At 51.7% G+C, this 20,720-nt stretch overlaps 1 protein-coding gene across 1 annotated transcript; it reads right to left on the bottom strand.

The window, feature by feature from the left end:
• Positions 1–291: 291 nt before the first annotated feature.
• Positions 292–1,752, bottom strand: LOC128720616 (protein fork head). Its single transcript, XM_053814294.1, has one exon. The coding sequence runs from the start codon at positions 1,750–1,752 to the stop codon at positions 292–294; it is 1,461 nt and encodes a 486-aa protein (XP_053670269.1).
• Positions 1,753–20,720: the final 18,968 nt, after the last annotated feature.

Raw genomic sequence — 20,720 nt, 5'->3', positions numbered from 1 at the left:
GGCCAACTCCGGATGGAAAGCGTGCCGAATGGCAGTCTGGTTCGAGCTGGTCAGCTGCGAAAGCTCCAACCACTCTTGTTCGAGCTCGTGCTGCTGATTCGACTGCTGCTGCTGGGTAATGTGATGGCTCGGATCCTGCTGCTGTTGCTGCTGGTGCTGCTGCTGTTGCTGCTGGGTTGGATGATGGCCTTGAAACGGCTGCTGCTGGTGCTGGTGCTGCTGGAGATTGGACGCCTGGTCCGCGAAGTGATAGTAGCCCTTCAGCCTCACTTATGCGAGCGGATACTGATGTCACAAGCTGGTCGTTCCGGCGGACGCATGGTGATACCCGAGGCTCTGATGGTAGTACGAGTCCTGCCCAAGGGCGGCCGCGGCCGCGTGTGAGTTGGGCAGCGGGCTCAACCCATTGTACCCGGCGTACTGGCTCATCTCGTACATCTTGATGTCGGCCTTCGATTCGGTCGGCAACAGCCGCGTGATCGAAAACGGGTGACTAGAGGGCGTATAGCCGGCCGGTTCCTGCTTCAGGTGCATCGAATGGTACTCGCCGAGCAGCGACGGATGGCACCGATTCACCATCGCCGTCAGTTCCTCCTGCTGCAGCTGCTGGTGTGCCGGATGGTGATGGTGATGGTGCGTCGCATGATGCGCTCCACCACCATGCTGCGCGTGCGTTTGCTGCGCCAGGCAAAGATCCGCCGTCGCGTGCAACATCGCCAGTGCATCCGCATCCTTACCGTGCACCGCACTGTTCAGCATACCGTGGGTGTCACCGACACCCACACCAACACCCACACCGACACCGAGCTTCGCGTGCTCCGTCCGATGGCTGTGATGCGTGTGATGGTGACTGTGGCTGTGGCTGTGATGGTGATGATGCCCATGATGGTCCTCGCTGGGGTCCTTCTTATCCGGGCTGCCAACCGCATCGAGACTGCTACCACCGTGGGCAGGACTCTTGTGCAGGGACCGGATCACCTCCTTCTTTTCGTCCTTGAAGCGCTTCTGCCGGCGCAGGTAGCACCCGTTCTCGAACATGTTGCCCGAGTCGGGATGCAGCGTCCAGAACGAACCCTTGCCCGGTTTGTCGGGCGTGCGCGGAACCTTCACGAAGCAATCGTTGAAGCTGAGCGAGTGCCGGATCGAGTTTTGCCACCGCTGCTGGTTCTGCCGATAGAACGGAAACAGATCCATAATGAACTGGTAGATCTCGGCAAGCGTGAGCATCTTGTGCGGGTTGTTCTGGATCGCCATCGTGATGAGCGAGATGTACGAGTACGGTGGTTTCGCGTGCGTATAATTCCGTCGGTACGTTGCGGCCGGCTTTTCCGTGCGAGCCCGCTGCAATGCCACCGAGTTCGGTGAGCTCGGATCACCCAGGACTTCCCGGCTTCCGGCCACACTCGTGTACCCAGACATGGCCGCCATCGTGCTCATCCCATTGCCACCCATGCACGAGCCCATGTTGCTGATCGGCGATCCCATCGAGCTGTATCCGATCGGTGTCGAGGTTAGACAATTTCCCGGCATGCTGTTCATCGCCGCACCCATACCACCCATGCCCGGGCTACCGAGTACTGTGGCGCCAAATCCACCACCCTGTGGGGATACCGACGTCATGCCCATGCCCATGCTGTTCATCGTACTGTACGTGGCCGCCATTGGACTCATGTTGCCGGTGCCACCACCAGCGCCACCGACTGCCATACTACTGCTCGTGTTGATCGAGCCTTCCGGGTACAGCTTCTGCATCCCGGGACGTGCTTTGTTTCGTGTGTTTTTCGCTTTACTCACTCACTCGCGCACTCGAACGAAAGCAGGTGCGTATCCCTCTGCCCGGTTTGGCAGATCCTTATGGGCTTTTCACGGCAACGGCACCGTGCGTGACTAATGCGCACCGTAATTCCCGACCTTATCGCACCAACTGACTCACATCGCCTCACTGCGTGTGCTTTGTTCGCGTTAGTCCGTCACCGTTAAGGATTGCACTTTGCGCGATGGCATGGCGCTGCAAAACGCCTAGCCGTCGGTTGCGTTGGAAAACACTTTTTCCGGTGCGCCACGTGCAACTCGTACCGGATTTCCCGCGCACAGCTCTCGGTGACACTTTGGCCCGCACACGTCGATCTTCACTTGCGATCTTCTCACTGTTCACTGGTCACTGTTCACTGTTTTTTTTTTTGTTTTGCTTCTCGCGATCGTTTGATCGAGATCCTCCTTCTCGCTTTTTCTCTCTCTGATGTAAGATCAAATCGCGATCACACACTCCACAACACACAAGCACATACACACACACACACACCCCACCGTACCGTACAATCACGTAAGTTCACGCTATCGCGGCAAGGATCAAGCCCCCAAAGGACGAAGACGATCGTCGTTCACTGGCACTGGCAATCCGTCGCCCGGAAAATTCGCGGCTCCTGCGGCTGCTCCTTTTGGTGACACTCCCGCGGACACTTTCGCGCGGGCGAGCGAGAGCTTTATTATGTTGATGTTTATATATTATAATGTTGAACAAACTTCCAAAGTCGCCCAGTGCGCCCGCGAGTGCGCTCGCCGTGGCAGAACAAGCGACAAGATGTGACTGTTTGCAGAGGGGAACAGCAACTATTTGGCTTTCAAACAGTATGCGACCTGAAGTGCCTAAACTTAAAGTGCGACACCCAGCCGTGTGTGCCGGTGTGTGCGTGTGGAGGATCGAGTGTGGCCGTGTGTGTCCGTGTGAGTGTGCGTGCGTAGGTCGTGCGTATTTCCCTACCTGGCCGAGGAGAACCGGGTGACTCTTCCAATCAGCAAGCCGACCGGGTCCGTCAACCAATACCCGCCATTGGACGCCTTTGGTGGGCGGAGCTAACGCATCCGGTCGCTTCCTTTTGGCTTTGGGAGCGCGCGAGTTTTCACTCACACACACACACAGGCGCGCGCGTACTCGTGCAAGGGAAAATTCCCTCCCTGCGCTGGTGCCCGTTCGGGTGAATGCAACGGAAGATCGCATTTGGTTTTCGAATCGAGGCGCATGCGATTTGTGCAATGAAACACCACGAGACTCACACACCGATACGTGTCCTGTGAGCTTTCACGACACACCCGTGTTTTGTGTTCGTGCGGAAAATGGCTGTCACGATGCGTCGCACGCACGCACACAAACACAAGCGTACGCACGTACGCTTCGAAGGACCGCGAGGTCTGGGCGCGCGCGCGCGCGCTTTTCCACCCCTACGGGGCAACCGAGGGATGAACCACAAGGGAACCATATCCGGAGCCTGGGCATGAGGCATGAGGTTACCGTTTGCTCAACGGCGGCTCAAAGGTGGCCAGGTCTGGCGCGCCCGGTTCGAGGAATTGACAGTTTATCGATGGAAAAGACGCCAACCGCACTCGTAGTGACAATTTTTACGGTGACAGGCTCGCGTCGCGAACGCAAAAATCGTCCATCGGAAAAGCGGTCCCACCAGTGGACCGGGTGGGTAACATCCTTCAGAGGAGCGCGGCACAAGATGTTGGAAATTACCAAACCGAGAGAGAGAGAGAGAGCACAAACAGTGTGGCCGGATTTTTTGGTGGCCTTTTGTCCAACCGACGGCAAACACCAACGACGCCGCAGTGTGTCCGGAAAAGTGGCCCCCGGAAGTGGCCAGCAGACGCGGAAACACTCGATCGACGGTAAATTCCGCCTTGGCCGTAAATTGTCACCGCCGTCAAGAGGCGCACGAGGCCGCATTGGTCTGGCCGGAATCGCGACCGCGACCGCGACGGCCGATCGCATTGAGAAGGTAAGTAAAGTGTGCACAAACCGCCCGGGCGTCGGACGCTATCTTATCAGTTTGTTTATTAATTATTTTTACCCTGTTGCTTTTTTTGTCTGTGTGTGTGTGTGTGTGCGCATTTCCTACGCGACCCAGCGGAAGGATTAACTCGAAGAGTCAACACGAAAGCGGCCATACCGGGTGGCGTCGGTTGCGTTAGCTGGCCGACGATTGGTTTTTTTTTTTTTTTTGCACGAAACGCATTCATTTTTTGCCTCGCTGGGGGGGTGAAAATCAAAGAAGTTTCCAACGAGTTTGTGTTGAGGCGTTTTTTTTGTTTGTTGTTGTTTGGAGTGAAAACTCTTTTCCACGGTTGTCAAACTGACGCGTGAGTTAAGGGTATGTTTTCTGCAATGCTTTGAACGGTCATTGTACCATTGGAAAACGTGACTCATATGCAAATGTGGCTAATATCAGCGAACAAATATTAAGCGCGATGTTTTCGTATGTCTAAAGCTGTTTGCTCAACGCGCTGCTAGACATTATTTTTTTCTCATTTTCATTTGAATTGCGAATTTCCACGAACGAATTCAACTAATGGCTACTTTTGCAACTGGGTCAATTTTACAGTCGTCCTTCGTCCTTGCTGCGTTGAGCTTCGGCTTTTTTTATTCGCCACAATGTGCTAGTCAGCATTCATGCAAAGGAAACGAGAAGATCTTTGCACGTTTGCGTTATGCGCAATTTGTCAACTAATCATCGCCCTAAACCGTCGGGAGCGCGCGAACAGCAACCAGCAACTCAGCAAGAATCTTCCAAGACGGGTGCGCTTTATCGCACCGATTCCGGGAAGCGGAAACTGGAGGCCACCATCACGCCAGAACACGAAATTATGCATCGAGGTAAATTATTCCACCCTCCTGCGCAGCGGAAAAGCGATGACTCGCCCAAGCCAGCGCCCACGTTCTCGTTCTATCTCGCGGCGAGCCTTATCACTGTGCACACAGAACTGCGCACTCGGTAAATACTAAACAGCGACATCACCATCGGGGTTCCTTCACCGATCGGAGGGAGGGGGGGTGTTTTGGGACGCCATGGCTCACGGTGCGTTTAAAGTCAGGGCGTCCAGGGGCTGCCCGAACCGAACCGAACCGAATGTATTTGCTCACAATCTTCAAAGCCCGCCAGAAGGTAGAGGAACGCATTTGAATAAGGATAAGGTCATCACCGTTCGTCGGCCCTTTTTTCCCCGTCACCCCGTGTGCGTGCGTGTGTGTGTGTGTATGTGCCTCCGGTGGCCATTTTAACCCGGCACGTATGCGTGTGCATCTGAAGGCTGTTTGAAGACGCTTCTTTGGCTGATAAGAGCCGGAACCATAAGAGGTATATCGCTGAGAACGCGCCTTTCCTGCACGCAAAGCGGAATGGTTTTGAATGTTCGGATCCTCGGATGATCACCCGTGTGTGTGTGTGTGTGTGTGTGTGTGTGTGTGTGTGCGTGTACGTGTGTGTATTTCGAAGCATCGAGTGAGGAAAACCAGCGCAACCCAATTTGTTCTTTGTGTGAACTGCGACGAGCGAGAGAAAGAAGCGCCCGGGTGACGCAGATTGTCTTCACATCGACCCTGCGAAGACTGTTTACCGAAAGTATCATACAGCGATAATACGTGCCTCGGTGTGGAAGGAAAGTACGCCAAGAAAGCCACGCTAGCCATCACCGTCGCACACTGCCTGGACGTGACCAGCTGCCGGAGTCCAGATCGGCGTCCAGGCTGGGTTCTTTGTTCGCCGACGCGGCAAGAAATGCTGGCTTGTTTGTGCCGGGTTTCTTCAGACCATCCTGACTCGTGGCTTAGTCATCCCGGAACGAACCCGATGAGAGCTGTGTGAGTCCGTCACACTGATAGGCGTCCAAGCCGCGTCGGGGAAACGTGTGGATCCTTGCGCTATCGGACCGCTGACTGAGCCTTCTCGCAGCAGCCATTTTGGTCCGTTTGCTTTGTGCTGACTCAAGCGAACCGCTGCGGATTGCTCCGATTGCTGGGAATTGCTGGGGAAAACAGTGTGCCTCTAGGGCTGGGCGTTTTACGCGGAATCGGAACCATATCGGTCATGCGTTTGCACAGTGATGGATCATCCCATGGTAGGTTTCGGAGAAAATGCAAAACGGTTAAGGACGGCCCAAGCTGCTCCCAAAAAGGGTGCCCAATAAACATAAATTCTCGGCTTTAAAATGGCGCTCGCATACTCTCACCACTCGGCAACCGTTTATCGCTACCAACCGATGTCTGATTGGGTTGTAAGCGATAATGGGTCCGCTTTATCGAGCCGCTTGAAACGGCGGTAGCGCGCCACAAACGCGCCGATTGATGTACGTTTTTTTTTATTTGTTCCTTATCAAATTAGCCACGCAGGGGGGCCATTTTGGGGCTCGCATGCGTTGTGATACGCTCGCGCCCCGTTTGAGGTTTTTGTTCTTCACCCTTAATCTACCGGCACGGTATCGAAAAAGGATCGGACACAGCCCGATGGGCACAGCTGCACCCCGTGGTCGATCGATAACTGACCGACTTTCTGGCGCTCCGTCAATGAAGAAGACGCTCAGGTTTTTTGCTTCCCGTTGCTCTGTTTTTTTTTTCGCTTCTTCTTTCTTTTGCTCGCCGATTAGACTCGACGTTTGGCACGCGACATGCGTACTCCACGCGACCGTTTGGCGCTGTTTGGTCGCTTTATCAGCGTTCGACGTGCGTTCGGTGATAGCGCGCGCTTCTTCCGGAAATCGACGAATTTTGGGGCTTGTAAATATTTAGCTCCCGTTTCCGCTTCTTTCACTCTCACTAGCCCTCTCTCTCTCTCTCTCGCTTGCTATCTCTTTGATTGTGATATTGATTATCATGCCGAACTGGGCAATGGGGAACTGGCCAGAAATGCCGCTGGTTGGTAAGCTTCAGGTCCACGCAAGCCTATTCACAAGCAGCATCCAACGTTGGGCGCTCCATCGCATCATTAAGTAGCGTGGTTATGCGAGAACTTTATGTACCCGTAATGTCCCCCCTGAAAAGCCACAAACGAGCTCCACCATCCGGTGATGGAAACCATCGCCGCCACCTAAAATGGGAAACCCTAACGCGCTGCCTGTGTTTGCTCTCTCCATTCCCGGCATTCCGGCAAATGTTTGTTTTCACAAAAAATCATCGTATCATTACAATAATCACATAGCATCCGATCTCCGTGGCTCCGCTCTCCTCCTTCTCCTCCTCCTGCAGGCCACCCCCGGGGTGGGGAAACAAAAAAAAACACACAAAATCCCACCACCCCAAACCGAAGACCGGCCACGACTCCGGAAAAGCCCCGTAACTCGGCGGATTTTGAGAGGTGCCTTAAAGTGCCCGTTCCGCGAAGCCGCAGCTCCTCGCTCAAACAACGCACCTCTCCCCCCCCTTCTGGCCACCCCCAAGAACCGTACCCCTTTTGTGCATGTGTGTGTGTGTGTGTGTGAAGGAGCTCCACCCGGCGGGGTGAGCCACGAGTACGCTCGCGGCCCGAGGTAAGTGAAAATGTACATAAATCCCATCGCGGTCGCACCGGAGGGACCCATCTCACCTCCGAAAAATCACAGCTAATAATTAAGAAATAAACATTGTTAAAGCTTATCGGGCAAACAAGCGGTACCGAGCGGGGTACGTGGGGATGCCCGTGAGGGAAGAATTAAAAATTGTTTGTCTAAATATTGTCTCGTTTTCTCGTTTCAACCTCGTGCGTGCACAACACACGCAGGTGGCTGCTCTCCCCCCTTTGGGACGGGGGTTGATCCGAAAACTGGCCGCTTGTTTCCACCCACCCCACCCACTCCCCCTCGCCCTCGCCCCCTACCAACCGACTGAGCGTCTAAGGAGTGGTCACCTACTGCGATGGATGCGTCCGGAGCGGAATGGCTGAATGGTGTCGGAGCGTTTCCATGGTGACGAGTTTTCCTGCCACCGACGACGAGTTTGATCGGTCGTCGAACGTCGACGTGCCGGGGCGATCGATGGCATCGCACGAGGCGTCAAAAGTCACACCAAACGGCACCGTTTTGTCAGTTTGACATTTGCGCAGCTGCCTGGTTTGCCTGCGTTATCTGCCGCAAAGGTGCAATTCAATTACGCACCCTTTTTACGCCAACCCTCTGCTTTGTCCCCGTTTGCCTTGACGGGCGCACAATGGCCATTGTTTGATGGTCTTCCGCTAGCGCTAGCGCCTTCGAGCGTGACGTGCTCGTGACGTGCTCGCGTGTCCCAATTACTGGGCTCAAGAACAACGAAAACAAGAGACGCACTCACAAACACACGACAAAAAACTGATTTGTCATTGCCGGCGCCGGTTGCTGACCATGGGCTAGTTTTTGGGGCGTGATCAGGACCTTACCGATCCTTTTCACTGATCATCCTGGTCTGGTTGCGGTGCAGAAAAAGCTTCACGTCATCGATGACACGGCTTTCGTGACGTGACGTTTGTGTACGAGTCCTTTGAGGGTGTCGCTGGAAACTGAATGCTAACTGTGGAGTTGAATGAACTGCACCCAACGAACCAACGAACAGTCGATCGCGAGTTAGCCCGCTAGAACCCGGTGAAACTCCGATAAAGCGTTCTCATTTGCTAGCCCCAAAACAGAAACGTCCGATCCGTGCGTCATCTCGGGCTCTTCAATCGGTCACCTTGGGCGTCGTTTGAAGAAACAAACGGACCTCTAATGGATCGAATGGACCTCGAACACCGGCTGCGAAGGCTTCTCCGCCAGCCTGGGACTGCACTTACGGAGCGTGCAGTCTGAAGTGTCCAGTTTCTCACCCCAACGAGGGGCCGCGAGACGTGCTCGAACGCCGATTGCATTCGACCGTGGTATCTCTCGTGGACCACCCAGCACGGTCCGGGGTTTTGGTATCTAAAACCAGCCGCCCAGTGACATCACCGATACCCGCGGCACTTGAGCCCGGGTGAGCGAGTCGCTTTTATTTATCGAAACCTTGGTTTGGGCCAAACAAGCGGGCAAACAAATTACTGGCCGGGCATTGGGGGCGCGTTGGGAGACATTTTTTGCTTATTTTTTTCGTCATTAAATATGAATTCGGTCGAGTTTGCTGCTAAATTACGCGCCGGTTTTTCCCTCGTTCCTCGCAAAGACATGGTAGAGTTTCCTTTGAATTGTTTCAAATTTTCATTTCAAAGCTCTCCGAGAGCAATTGAAAATGGTTCTATCCGTCTATAGGACTCTCGCAAGGATGCAATCATTTATCGAACGTCCTGATCTTGTTCCACCGGGAGTGGGAAAATACGCTCACGCAGCTAAGATTATTAGACGGCTAGCCAGCAAAAGCAAGCCGTCCAACATATTAGGCCTCATTCAAAGGATTAAAACGGTAATGATATTGACACACTCCAGACCGCCACTCAAGGACCTATTCAACATAAGTCGATCGTGAAAGCGGCAAGCCATTTCTGGAAGGAGGCCGTAACCGTGAAGCACACCCTGACAGGCCGCCGCATACAATGGCGTCGAATTGGCGTCATGCATGCAGGCGAACGGAACAATAGACACCGGCAATTGGTAGCTGGTGGAACGGCGGAAGTTCCGGCAGCAGGCGGATGCTTTCGTTTCTTTCCCGCTTCCGACGGTATCGGTTGGATCCGGATCCCGAAACACCTGTGGCGTGGACGTACGCCTAGAGGTCGATGCGGTACACGTTCTTATGCATAATGAATAATAAAGTAGCATTTTGTTGTCGGAATCCGTTTGCTTCTTTTCGTGCCGCCACCCAATCGGTTTCCCTTTTTCGACCCGGGGTTTTTTTTTTCATTGCTGGCCCTCGGCAGCCGTTCATTCATAAAGCGCTCCGTGCTTCTTTTGTGGCCCCGTGTAAGACGCCCTGTCGAAGGATAACGCCGAAGGATCGTGAGTCCCAGACCGCGGCTCAATGGACTGTAAAATGCGGGCGAGTTAATTTTTTTCTCTCCCCGCCTTGGTTTTCGTTGGTCCTTTCTGTTTTCAATTTCCCTCTTGCGCAGCATTAATCTCCGGCGTGCCGGCCCATCTCGGAGACACGGTTGGTTGCGTCTCCTTGGCAAGGTCCTCGGACAGCTTGGTGTTATTTCGTCCGGCGGGATGTCCTGAAACACGTTAAGAAGCTGGTTGTTTCATTGTTTCACCGCACCAGAGCCAGCTCCGATCGATGATGCCTTGAGCTGGCTTCGCTTGCTTCGTTCTCAGTTCCTGTTTCGTTCACTCTCATCGCAGCAGAAGGTGAGCTGCTCACTTTGTGCACCGTAAGTGCGGAAAAACGGAAGGTTTTCGAAATGCCACTTAGCGGCACAATAACCGACGGAACGGCCCATGAAATTGAAGCCAGGACAATGGCACGCCGGGTAAAGCCAGGGCTAAGCGAGAAAGAAACAAAATCACATATCACACACACACACACACACACACTGCACAAACGATCGTAAGGTTCCCATTTTTCCGTGACCTACTCATCAGCTCCCGCGACGATGGGCTTTCGTTTTCACCCTTTGCCATCGTTGGGCATTACAGCCAGTGCGTGTACGGGTTTATCAAATTTAATTAGCATGTGATTGTTAAAAAGGAATATTTCCGCCCTCTCTCTCTTTCTCTCTCTCTCTCTCTCTCTCTCCCCCGGGTGCGGTGGTCATTGATTGCAATCCGCGAACCGCGCCCTAGCGGACCTCCGACGACGTCCGGAGATGCTGCCCGGGACAGCACGGTGTGAATTTATTCGAAGCAGAATAAAACAAAACGTAAACCTCATGCGATAGAACGCCTTTATTGCCCCGCCGGTTCGACCGGTTGAGAACGCAACCGCTGGAACGCCTAAGAAGCTTTCCGAGGCCTCGAAACCCTGGGGCGGTAGCTTTATGTGCGGATGAGCCAAGAATCCACCCGCTGTCGGCACCGATCACAGTCGTCTGTGATCAAGCACCCAACTCTGGATGGTGATGGATCCGATCACGTGAAGGACAGGCCCTCTTTCTCTCTCTCTCTTTCGTTCTTGGTGTACCTCACTGTCTCGTCACGCATGACTCGTCAAGATGCGCCAGCGAAATGCAGAACGAGTGTCCACTTGGGGATGACTTGCCCGTCGATTCTCGAGCTCCAAACAATAGCTCTGATTGAGATTGCGAGCTGGCGGGTGGTTTCAACCCTTCGACCAGGTTGGCGAGCCACCTTCAAGACCACCCAGGATGATCCTGGACGTGGCTCCCGATCGGCTTGGGAATTTGGAGCCACTTAAACCACGGCCAGTTGCCAGAATGCCCAACCGAGCTACCGTTACCATCGCAGACGATCACGTCGGGTGTGGGTTTGGCACAGGCATTTACGCGTCTCAATGGGACCCATTCATTCCGAAGTTCCCGGTCGGGGGACTTGCACAACCCTGCACACAGGTAAAAGGATCGCTTCACAACCGGCGGGAGATTAATTTGCGCAAAAAGGGGGAGGGTTTCGTTTTTTTTTTATCTTCTGCACAAACCAGCCTGCGATCGCGAGTACGCCGCACGTTGACCCGCATCGGTGCGCATCCGCAGATCAATGGAACCGATTGTGGCACAAGATTGAGGTGACCTTAAATGGCGCTAAATAGCGCTACCGGTACTGAACGTCCGCAGCTTGCCCGAGGTCAGAAATGGTTCCGTTGTGCGTTCGGTCGGTGTCAAGAAAGAAAGTAGTTTGTACGTAATGGGACCTTTTCGTCTTCGGCGGACGTGACCATACCGGTTTGGAAGCTCCATTAACCCAAACTACTCGTCCACCCACCAGCCCACCCCATTAATCTCAACCCATCGTTGAGGATATTGAAGGCACGGTCGAGAAATAAGAAAAAAAAACCAGCCTCGATATCGTAGCGCCAGCAGCAGCTCGAACCATTGTTCTTTCGAGTGGTTTTGGGTCGCTCAATAATCCCTCAGTAAGCCACCGAACGGCGTGGCACTTCAAAGGGATCATCTGGGGAAAAATGGGCGCAAACCCACCCCCATCAGAGTGTAATCCACATCCCTTTCTTCGGCAATCGCCGTGATTGCCGACCGAAAACGTGATAATCTTCAATTTCTTCCAATCACCGGCGAGTTTGGCGAGTTCATCAACCGGGCAAGGAACCGAAGGAACCGTTACGGGTTGTGTCCGCGGGGCGATAAATCAGCGTCTTCCAGCCGTAAAGCAACCCCTCACAAAACGAGCCCCGGGTGGATTTGCGAATGCTAATAAACGTGGCCAACCCGCACGAAGGGAGGAGGTTGAGTACCATGGCACCACGTCGTGGTAAATGGTTCCGCCGTTTGGGAATGCCCTTCGGGGGTGGTTGTCGGTTGTCGTTGCTGAAAATCCCCTTCACTCGAAACCACGTGCGCAAAGGGGACGCCGGTACCAGGATATTAATAAACGTTTAAGGATACAGCCAATTGTGCAATGGGAAGGGTGGAGGTCCCATGTGAGAGACGGGAAACAAATCATTCGCTCGTTCCTCGAGACAGGACAAACCGTGGTCGATTGTTTCGCCCTTGGGGTTGCGTCCTAGAAGGGTCGTGATATTAGAGAAGGCGTTCAAACAGCGAACCAGCGGGGGCCAGTGTTGGTGGGCATTGTTGCAGGAAGCGTTTGTCGGGTGTGGAAATTGGTAGGTTTTATTTCACCGGTCGCAGGGTTGGAGGTTGATTTGGGTGAAAGGCGACATTTTGATGTCCAATGGAGATGTCCCGCCGTGTAACACAAGCCAGAAGTAAGAAATCGATTACTGGTTTTGTGTTTCGTATATACACAACACAACGACCTACACGATTACTTGGGTTCGATTCGGGATTCGAAGCAACAACTGTTTTATTCTCGCACCCTCAACATCCGGTCTATTAACCGGGTTTGATCATTTCACGCAAGCCAAATGGTGTACGGAATGCTCACAAAAATCATCTAATCTCCGTTCCGACTCGCAACGTTGTGAAATATTCGCCCCGAAATATGTATCGCTTCTGGGTTCAACCACTTCAAACGTCTCGCCGCGTACACGCGATCAGACGGAAAAACCTCCCCCGGGGGAAAAACGCAACCAACCTGCCGCAATTTCCCACGCATAATTCCCGGCAACCGCAGCATATTCAAACTATTTCCCATCGTTTGCGATCGAACTGATAATGAGTCCTTTTTCTTCCCGTAACAGGTTCATTTTCTGCACGAACCACCATCAACAGCCCACTCGGAAAAGGGTGTGTGTGTGTGTGTGTGTGTGTGTGTGTGTGTGTGTGTGGGAGAGCGAGCGTGTGAATGAGAACGAGGAAAGTGCGTGTTTCCATAGCAACGGCAGCCATCGGAGTAGGCGGATTTTCCACCGCCGTTGATGTGCGAGAGTAACGATTCAAGGGCTCAAGGAAAATGTGGCCTAATGTGCCGTTGTTTTTCGTGAGCTAATTACGACGATATCCCGGATGCGAACGAACGAAGTGTACTCGAGTAAGAGAAGTAAAAAAAACAGAAACCGCACACCCAGACGTGTCGTCGATGGGTCAAACAAAACCGATGTGTGGACAAAAAAAGGAGCTAACCAACAACGAGCGAACGCTCGTAATCGACACCTCCAAAAGGTGTTGGTGGCTAGGGCTCTGCCCAATTACTACCATGATTTAATTCTAATAACATGCGCAAATACACACCCCACGAAGTGCCGGTGCGTAAGTGATTGAGCAAACACGCGTCCGTTTCGCGTGCAAACGAGCGTCAAAGCACAACAACGTGTCCGGTTCGTCCCCGGGCGCTTCGAGAGCTTTTCTTGAGATCGAGCGGTTTTGTAGCAAATATTTTGGCATCAAACACGCATCCAACCTTCGCCACTGGCCAGCAACGGGGACCTTGTCGTAGGGGAAATGTCAAGGTTAGTCGCGTCCGATCGGATGAAGGTTTAAATTCAACCCGTTTGGGGGCCACAAAACGCGCCTCGACAAATCACACCTTCGGTTCGGTTTGGCGAAGTTTTCCATTGTACGGAGGGCCTGAAATTCCTTCCCCCCTAAGGGTTGGTGTTTATTTTTGCGCTGCATTTTTTGTTTGCCCTTTCCTTGTCACCGTACGCACGACGAACTATTTCCACGGTACGGTTGGGAAGTTTATTAATTTGCTGTACAATCGGTTTGAGCAAACAAAGCCCACCCACCGGCTGCCGGAACCAAGTGACTAACGTCGGCAGCTCGGCATCACACTCCCGTTACGGTGGTTTAAGCCGTTGTAATCCCGACCCAAGCGCGAGAAAAAGGACCCACCCGTTTTAGCCGGGAAATCTCAGCCTTTTAAATGCTCCTGCTGCTGCTGCTGTTGCTGGCTTCGATCGCTTGGTTGCCACGGTCACGTGCTTTTGCTTTTTTACGCAGAAAATACGACGCTGCGTGCGTGCCACCCGCGGCAAGTGCACAATAAAAACACCCACCAATGGCATGGGAAATGATTTCCTTGTTTTGGTTGTGATTTTTCCCGGGGTGCACGTGATCGGTGAAGCTGAAATCAGCTGCTCAGCAGTGCCCATTATCAATCGGTGTGGTGTGTGAGATGAAAAAAAATAAACGGAGGGGAAAAATGTGTTGAGTTTTTTCACGAGAGTTTTCACGGTAAAAGCGGTGCACTCTGTTCGTTAGCCCTTCACGAGTTCCCTGGGGAGGGGTGAAAAAAAAGGGTGCGTTTTGATGGAAATAAACCGGAACACTTTGCACGAGTTTGATTGTTTGTTTACCGCTGTGAGCTCATGGTATCGCAAACGTTGGAAAAAAATCTGATGTAAAATGCAGCGTAAGTATGAATAGAGCGTTTTTCTAAGTCCATGTATTTCTTACCCCGTTACAAAGGATGCTGAATTTTCTTACAGCGGTATGGAATTCGACAAGGGAAATGGACTGCCTGATGTCCTGTCGTATTGCGATCCTCTGAAAAAAAAACCGCACCGGGCGGTTTGCATCTCTACCTGCTGCAAGGACGCTGTTTTCCGCTCTCCAAAAGCCACCCCATTTTCCACCAAACAAACACTCCCCATCGGCTAGGACCCACGGAACCTACTTAACGGCAGAGTGAGGCACAAAGAAAGTGCCCGAAACAAGCCACACGATCGTTATGGGTTCCGTTTCGCTGCTTTCGGCTGATGCTGAAAGTGCGTTTGCGTTTACCAACCCACCTGGTTAGGTTGGTCCTTGTTTGATGTTGTTTCCAACTGGCTTTTTTTGTTGTTGTTGTGTGCCTCTTGCTCTTTCTTAGGTTGTGTTGTCCCGTTTCATCTTTTTTCCACCTCGAAGTGTTTCCTGCCTTCGCGTCAGGCGGAAAACATCAACCCCCACATTAGATTCCGGTTTGTTTTTTTTGTATTCCTTTTCTACTTTGATGCTGCCCTACCGTAGGGTGTGTTGTTTTATCGTGAATGACCGCGCGCGCGAGAGAGAGACAAACGTCGGCCGGGAATGAAAACACAAACAAGCGAAGGGAAAACAAAAAAAAACTACACCAACACCACACCGAGACCAGTTTATTGAGCGTTTCCGTGCTCCGGGGGGGTGCGATCGCAGGTGTTGAACTGGCGCGAGATCCTTCGACGATCCCTTCGAGGTGGTCCCGTGTGGTGGCGATGACACGGCACAACACCCCAAAACGGAAGAAATCCCGCACGAAAGGATACACGCGATGGTTACTCGCGCGTCCATTGATCGTCGCCGATCGGTCGTTAGAGTGTTTGCGCTAAAACACGGGGTGGAAAAAAAAAAATGGAAGAAACCATAAACGTCGGCCCAATGGAAGGATTTTTTCGAGTACCGGTGTGATCCTGAAATGGGATCCTAGGATGATCCTGCGTGTCCTTAAACATAAAACCATCCGGCGTTGGTTCGAGACCACCCGGGATGTGCAAGCTGGGTCGTTAGCGGTAAGGCCATCTCCTCGCGCTAATTCCACTCAGATAATGAGCAAACACACGTTCGAGGTGACGAAGATCGATCGCTAACGCAACCTTCTTTGCCCGAAAAACCCCAAACAGGGGGGCAAATAAGAGCGCGAGTTTGTCTCAGCTTCCGAAGGTCTTCGCCGTCAATTCGATGGCTAATGAGAGCATAACGAGCCCTGGCGCGACACTGAATGGGTATAGCCGTTTAAGGGTTGTTTCGTAAAATTCGCACCACACCCACGACTGATGAGGCCGGTTTTTTCGAGCTTTTCCCATGCGCTCCCACGGACCTGAAGGGAGCTCCCACCCAAGCGCGTCACGTGACCACAACGAGTGTCATTGTGCCACCCCGGTCTTGAAGCGTTCGAACGGTTGCGTGGTGGTGATTAATTATGCATATGTTGCACTTATTTTCGGGCCACTCGTTATAGGCTGGGTGTGGAGAAGGGGGGGGGGGGGGGTCCCAAAATTAGGGTCAAACGGAACTCGGCACTGTGGAGTCGCGTGTCGCAAATGATGCCACCAGCGAGCGGACCCATAAAATTTAACCCCTCTTCTGTTCAGGTTCGGTACGGATGGACTGATTAATCATCGCTTGACATCGGTGTCGCGTTTTCCGGTGTCTTGGGCGACATATTTAGCCCCGAAGGGTCGCTCGGGATTGCCGTTCGATTCGCAAACAGCGAGCTAAAAAAAAGCCACGAAACCAATCACCGACCGCCAGGCTAGCGAGAGCTGGCGATTTTTCACTGCCGGTACGATCGAAGTAGGCCTTCGCCAGGAAGTCTGAGCGTGCGTGACACGCATACGCACTGACCCACGCAAAACGCAACTGACCCTTGCGAGAAGAACGTAGAAGAAGCTATTCCCTGTCCGAACAACATAAAAAATGAATCATTCCACTGCCCGGCCGCAAACCCACAGCCGCATCGATCAACGGCCGGGACGCTCGTTTGGGGGTTTGAAATAATGCAGATAAAAAATGGTTGCAACCCATTATATCGTAATTACGGGCGCACGGCAACCCTACGGCGAAAGGTCTTCGCTGTCCCAGCAACAAGTCGGAAAACCACCCCCACCCTAAAACGGGCACGCGACCCTACCGCACCCGAGGGAAGAGCGATCGAAGCGTCATCAATTATATGCAACCAGGTCTACCGATCGGTTCGTGAGGCTTCTTTCCTTCCCTCCCAAAAAAAAAACGGCTGCTTCTTCCTTTTCCAAGGGGGGTGGGGATGATTCTCTATTAATGTAGCGGGGGGGGGGGGATTCACTTCCGGTCACGTGTTTGCGTCCAGCGAGTGGTCGCGTACCATCGCGTAATGGCCACTCTCCCAAACGCAAGGAACGTAAGGAACGCAAGGAACGCAACGGTTGGGTCGTTTTTCACACTCGTGTGAGAAATAATTTGCCAACGCAAAATGTGCACTTCGATGTGCAACCCCGGGGTGGGTGCTAAAATCGATATGCAACGTGTAGGTAATTTGTTTGAAATGAGCCACTTAGCTTGGCGTTTCGTTTTTTTGTTTTGTTTTGTCTTCTAGCAAACCGAAAGCTACCACGCGCGTGCGCTAGTTCTAGCCAACCTCAGGCGAGTACTTTTGCACGCGAAGATCACTCAACACCTTCGCCGAAACATCTTCCAGAGAATCCAACCTCCTGAATTCATTGGTAGCTGCCGGCGTGTGCTGTAAAACCACGCCACTTTGCACCTCCTGGCGGGCTCAGGGCGACACGTTCATTCGCGTAATAAACGCCACCAAGTTACGCTTCGATCGAAGAAATTCCATCCACCTCTTTTGGTGGCAAGGTGCAAGGTGTGAAATGCGTCGTTTCTTTTGTTTTCGCTGCGCCGGTTTGTCGAAGGTGAGACGTTGTAAAAGTGCATCTTACGATCGGTGTCTCACGGTGATCCCACGCCAGCAGGTTGATTGATTTCGGTGTGTCGTGCTGGCCGGGAGAGAGAAAACGGGGGGGGTTTTGATTAATTGGTGGTTTGTCCTTCTTCTTTTTTTTTTATTTCCTCAACGTCCTTTATGAACACCACGCGGTCACATGTGGCCGCTAGGTGCTACCGAATGCTGGTTTGAGTGGCCGTCGCTTAGGTGTTACAGATTAATGCGGCAGGTTTTTATTAATTATGACGTACGGTATTCGGGGCAAGTTTTCCTTTCGGGCACTTCTTTTGATGCACTTCGAGGGTGCCCGCGTGCTTGTGAGACCTTCGATGTGTTTCGGTGTTGTCTATTCGACTTGCTCGATTAATACGCACGGTACGCGTTGAAGTGGATTCAATTGATGGCATTGTGTCGGGTATCCTTTGGTGTCCTTTAGTGTCCTTGCCGGGCATTCTAAAAGGATGAAAGGATGAGCGTATCGTTGGAAATGGTGTTGAAATGATAAAAAAAAACTCGCCACTCGAGAGTGGATTGAACACGGTGGATTATGAGATTGGAATGTCCTTTCGAAGGGTTAAGCTATGTAGCAAGGGTTAATTGCTCCACGGAAGGTGTTTTTTTCTACCACACGTAACCTGCGTTGAAGCGTTCGCAAAAACAATACAAATGAGACATGAAAAGGCAACATAAATTGACCGCCACCATTGCCAATGGAAGCATTCGAGATCAGCGAAAAGCGAAAAGGAGAAAAAGAAGTAAACGGCACTCCGAAACCGGATTCGCTCGTGTCCTTTCGCGCTAATCGATCATCCAATGAAATTCGAGCGCAAGGCGTGCCAGCCGCATCCAGAAACAGAAATGGCCCCGAACATCGCCTAATGGGTGCCTTCATCCGCTCATCCGAACGAGCCCATCAAAAAAGTATCGAATTACTCCTTTCGAAGGGGGAAAAAGCGAACCCCCAGCCAATGTTTTCGGCCGGTTCGATGGAACCACCACCACTGGACCAGGCAAGCCCAACTGTCCACCGTCATCGAGCGTCCTGACACGGATCAATCAGCCACGGTGACGCCTAAGGGTGAAGCTTTTAAAATATCAAATTAAAATGGGCTCCCCGGTGTCCCGGTGAACCATGTCCTGTTCCCTCCTCGGATTGACCGAGCTGGCATGGCACGATGGAGCCTTTTCTACCACGCCACGATCCTGACGTTCATGACGAATGATGATGTATGAGCCCAGCCGATGATGCCGCCGGATGATGTTCTAAATTGAATTGGCTTTCGGTCATCCGGTCGGAGCACACACAGAAAGCAGAAAAATGGAAACGGAAAGAAGGGCGTTTTTGGCGCACTAGCGATAATTAATCTGCCCATCGGCCGGCAGTTTGAGCCTTCCGAACTGGACGTGGATCAGCGTGTGGATGCAGAATATGGGAATATCGGCATCGGTGTTTATCTTGCTATTTGCGGAACTACTCGGGAAAAACGCGGAATGCGGCCAGGGATATCCTTACCCCCGGGGGAAAGTAATGTCCTTTCTACTTTCTCTCTCTCTCTCTCTTGCGTGGCTCAACCATTGGCAGATTATTAGGGAAGCTACGCCACGGAAGGCCAAGGTAGCTTCGCATGCGAAGAGAGCGCATTAGCTGGCCAAAAAGGATCGGGGATATATATTCATTTATTTGATTAAATTTTTGGAGCTCTGTTTGCACATCCGATTCTGGCGATTTCGGTGCTTCCGTTCGGTGTAGCCGGTTCGGTTTGCGATTGAATCGGGGCGATGGAAAACGGGCGTTTTGCCGTGGGATCGGCGCGGTCAGAGGAAGACGTTCTTCACGGCTCTTCACGGATGTGATACGGGCCCGGTTGGCGGACGCATGCAAGCAAAACGGGTGCCGGATAGTTTCCAAATGGACTGAGGTCGGGACAAATGAGGTGCGGTTTTTTTTTCGAGGAAATGTGGGCCTTTATCGAGCGGCACAAACGCGCGATTGTAAATGTGCGATTGAGGGGTTTTTGCAAATAAATGGCTTCCGGGAGGCATTATCGGGATTGTATGCGTCAGTTTTCTGAATGCATCAGTTTTTAGTCCATGGAATTCGGCTGAAATGAGATATTGTTGCTGACAAATAAAATTAGTCAACCAGAACTGAGCATTTTCAATTGTTTTCGTTCTTTTAAATGTACGCCTTTTGCACTCTACACCGACGAAGGACTTTTACGAGCGGATTTGTTATAGTTTAAGGATGAGAAAATCTTTCAGAGATAAAGAGAGAGAGAGAGAGAAAGAGAGAGAAAGTGAGAGAGACGAAGGGATAATTGTAGAAGGAAAGATAGTTACTTCTATCCTAAAGCTATATAAATTGTAGAAATTGCATACAATGCATTATGCACAACGTGGGAACTTGGTGGCGAAACGAGACAGAGCAACAACGGACTTGATGTACGTGTGAGCGAGAAGGCTAGTGTTTGTAGACGAAGACGGTTTGGTTGCTTGGATGGTGCGTGCAATTGGCTTTAGCGACGATTCTGTTCACTGGAAAATTGCTCGCGCATCTTATTTTGCACACACAAGATTAAGTTTCAGGTATCAAATAATAAAACATTTACAGTACGAACGGCGGTACTAGCAGTAGGATCAGTATTAAATGATTAACATTTTCTAGGCCTCGATACATTTTGAACTCAACTTGGTGATTATTTATTAGACTAAGATTAGTCATTTGGACTGAGGATTAGACGCGACTGTTGACTTGTACTAAGTGATTCAAACATCGGCATTTCCATCGTAGTAGATCGGTTATTTGTTTATTAATTCTTGCTTTTATTTAATCAGAAATAGTTTGCTATATTACAGATCAAATCAATATTACTGCTTCGATTAAGTCTCACAGAAATTCCCCGTAACCAAGCGTTACTACACAATCAAACAGCGATGAAATTATGCAGAAGTTGATGAGACTAAACATAATCAAATGTTTGATAGAACTCTGGAGCTATGTAAAGGGCTGAAAAATTAGCATTCTTTTCTTCGTTTTGTAAATACAATTTACTATATCAATTAAATAAAACAGTGAATCCAAAATAATGAAAGCAGGTGAGCTGATCAGCAGCATTTGA

This window comes from Anopheles nili, chromosome 2 (assembly GCF_943737925.1).
Source record: "Anopheles nili chromosome 2, idAnoNiliSN_F5_01, whole genome shotgun sequence".
NCBI lineage: Eukaryota > Metazoa > Arthropoda > Insecta > Diptera > Culicidae > Anopheles > Anopheles nili.
Note: the sequence above shows the minus strand (reverse complement) of the source record. Positions and strands in the feature narration are given on the sequence as shown.